This window comes from Gadus morhua, chromosome 18 (genome assembly GCF_902167405.1).
Source record: "Gadus morhua chromosome 18, gadMor3.0, whole genome shotgun sequence".
In the NCBI taxonomy this organism is placed as follows: Eukaryota; Metazoa; Chordata; class Actinopteri; order Gadiformes; family Gadidae; genus Gadus; species Gadus morhua.
In genome coordinates, this window is record NC_044065.1 from 7,404,404 (window position 1) to 7,407,684 (window position 3,281).

General features: G+C 43.2%; 1 protein-coding gene across 1 annotated transcript in view; it reads right to left on the minus strand.

The window, feature by feature from the left end:
- Positions 1-259: 259 nt before the first annotated feature.
- The window catches only part of LOC115531316 (ras-related protein Rab-37-like), a 7,444-nt gene continuing 4,422 nt past the window's right edge, over positions 260-3,281 (minus strand). The window contains 3 exon segments of the mRNA XM_030340502.1: positions 260-2,102; positions 2,720-2,796; positions 3,138-3,194. Coding sequence (XP_030196362.1) covers positions 1,997-2,102; positions 2,720-2,796; positions 3,138-3,194 — 240 coding nt within the window. The 3' untranslated portion in view covers positions 260-1,996.

Below are 3,281 nucleotides of genomic sequence, written 5' to 3' on the forward strand. Positions count from 1 at the left end.
ATAGTAGATTATGGTATTATGGTAAATATATATTGTTGAAGTAGACCTAGATGTGAGCCCAACTTTGTGACTTGATCCAATGAAAATGTAGTTTTGTATCCCAGAAAGACATTTAGAAATAACAAATTAATTCCTAAATGAAATGTCATTAAATATAAATTGAGCGTATAACTTGCTCACCTGCATTTTATATCTTCTGAAAGGGCCTTTTTATACGTTTTGAAGTAGCTGTTGATTAGTAAACACAAAAATACCAATATCAATAATAACTTTTATGACGTTTTCAATACAAAACATTGTCAAAATATATCATAATTTATATAATTTATATGCAAATCAGAATGTCTCAACATCCAAAAGTAAAATGGATTGCATTGCACATGATGTTGGCAACATGCAGTAACATGCAACCCCAAATGAAGTCCTCCTCAAAGTTACACAAAATAGCTCCTAGATAATATAGACGATGATAAAACCACTTAAACATTAGTTAAGACTTTTTGTCTTATAATATAGTTACACAGTGTTCACAACGCAAACAGGTTTCCCTCAAGTTGTACAAAACCAATCCCTTATGACGTGTGTGGTTTCACAATAAACCGATGATCATCTATTGCCGAAGGAAACCCATGACAAAGGATCTGGTTCAATGGTTAATCCGAGAGGGACTGATTAGTTTATCAAGAGAGTGATGTCAGCGACATATGTTCTATCCAAAGAAACCATGGGCTGGTGGTGGGGGGGGGACTTTGTTCTCAGCCTCATAGTAAACAACATGTCCCTGAGCGTTCTTATATTGGATAGAGCGAACAATGTAGATTAATGCAGAGAGAGTGCAAGAGAGAGTGCGATGCGAGAAAGAGAGAGTGAGCGAGAGGGAGCGAGCGAGAGAGAGCTATGTTGACGAAGGCAAAGAGAGAGAAAGTGAGACAGCAATATAGATAAAGGCAGAGACAGAGAGAGAGAGAGCCGTATACAAATGGCAGAGACAGTGAGAGATAGAGAGCCGTATAGATAAAGGCAGAGAGAGAGAGAGAGAGAGAGAGAGGAGAGAGAGAGAGAGAGAGAGAGAGAGAGAGAGAGAGAGAGAGAGAGCAGTTGTCCTCGGTGCATCAATCCCCCAAGAGGTTTGCTTATATAAGATCACTGAGTGCTGAGAAAAAGAAAAAGATGCTGACTTGTGTCCGTGAGCCTGGCTCTTGATCAGAGGCCCGAGTGTACGATCGCTGTGTGAGTCCGTCTGCACTCTGAGGGCTGAGCTCAGCATGAGAAGGTGCACTTGTCAATCCCGGGGCTGTCTTCGGGAAACAGCACATCCTCCATTTTTGAAAGAGTGGAGAATTAAAAGTCACTCAAACCTGTTGTCTGATTTAGGAGAGATGTACGGTCTGTTTGCCATTGCTCCTTCACTTCAAATATGGTTCTGGTACGTTTTCCCCCCCCCGCCCCGCCCTGTCAATTTCTAACCCCCTGACCGTGTCCAGATGAGCGTTGCCTTGTTTGGTGAGCCATTGAAGGACGTTCCCAGGAGTGAACGAGAGCTGGTGCTGGAGACAAGAGGTTAAGCTGTTAAAGGTATCTGAGATGGAGGTGTAGGCCAGAGGTTTAGCTGTTAAAGGTAGCTGAGATGGAGCTGTAGGCCAGAGGTTTATTTGTTAAAGGTAGCTAAAACGGAGGTGGAGGCCAGAGGGTTAGCTGTTAAAGCAGATGAGAGAAAGGTCGAGCCTATAGGTTTAGTTGTTCAAAGTGGGTGAGATGGAGCCTGGAGGTTTAGCTTTAGAAGTATCTGAAGGAGGGTCTGGTGCCTAACGGTTTAGCAGCTAGAAGTATCTGAGGGGGGCCGGGGCCTAGAGGTTTAGCAGCTAGAAGTATCTGAAGGGGGTCCTGGTGCCTAACTGTTTAGCAGCTAGAAGTATCTGAAGGGGTCCTGGTGCCTAACTGTTTAGCAGCTTGAAGTATCTGAAGGGGGGTCTGGTGTCCTATATCGGTTTAGAAGCTAGAAGTAGCTGCAGCAGGTAAGCTTCGGCTCCTCTGCCTCGACGTACTGGTGGATCTGGAAGGTTAGCTCGTCCGGGCGCCGTACCGATCTGCGTTTCAGTTCCCTGGAAGCCAAGAGATGTACACGTTAAAGAACGCACGGAACCATTCTGTTTGCTTTTTGTAATGCACACCGTCCTTGTAGGCTATATTCATCTGTATTCAAAACAACAACACACTGTCTTTGATAAACTAACATTAATGACAATGTTTTCCCATTCAGTTTTTGCCTTTGTTCTACAGTGGTATCCCTTTCCACAGAGGCACGGGACAGATTTGAAGCCTTGAACAGCAGTCGGTTTAACACTTTCTGTGACCGGGTTCACGCCTGGGTTAAACTGAAATATGTTATGGTGGAAATTTCTAAAAGGGATCACATGGTTATGGTTGGAGGACAAGGTAAATGTGAACATTAGGCTTGGTTCTTCATTTTTCTAAACAAACAGCCGTAAAATGAACTTGAACCTGATGCTGCTGCAATATCCTGTTTCTTCTGGGAGAGGCACAATTTCAGCATAGGCCAAAAGTACAAGTACCCCTGATCAAATCAAATTTTCATGAAGTAAAGTTCAAAGTATTCTGAGTCAACATATCTGCCCCAGATGTGGGACTTTCACTTTCTTTGTTTCCACCGAGCATTGAGTTAAATTAGTTATTGTCACTGTGTTTAGGAAGAACGCACTTGGCCACTGAAATGAAAGCCATCTCCACATTCACTCCGGTCTTTGCACTAGTCTCCATGAAGGGAACACAGTACTCCTGGAGGAAAAGGGAGAGGGGAATAGGGAGAGGAGAACAAAAACATCAACATTGACTTTTATTTGAGTGTAATTTCTTAGAAATCCATAGCAATGACATAGTTTCAATTGAATTAAACAGCCTCTGTATGACACGATTGAGATTGTTTCTGGCTAATATCTGACCGGGCGTCTCTCCCCCGTTCAAGGAATCCATCTTGCCTGTCAATCACAGGTTTGTGATTGCAAGACATTCGGCATTTGTTTAAATTCCAAATCTGGCTCTCTTCAGCTGTATCTGTACAACTCTCAAATCGTGCCCTACAACTGCTTTAAGACAACTTGTGATCTGTTCATCCATACCCTGGCAAGGTTTTCTCCCTCCACCCTCCTGATCGCCCTTTCACCGGCCATGTCAGCCTGTTGGAGGAACACAACATGGGCCATTTGGTCCCCACTGGTTCTTGGTCAATCGCAAACATTCATATACAAAACAAAATAAAAAAC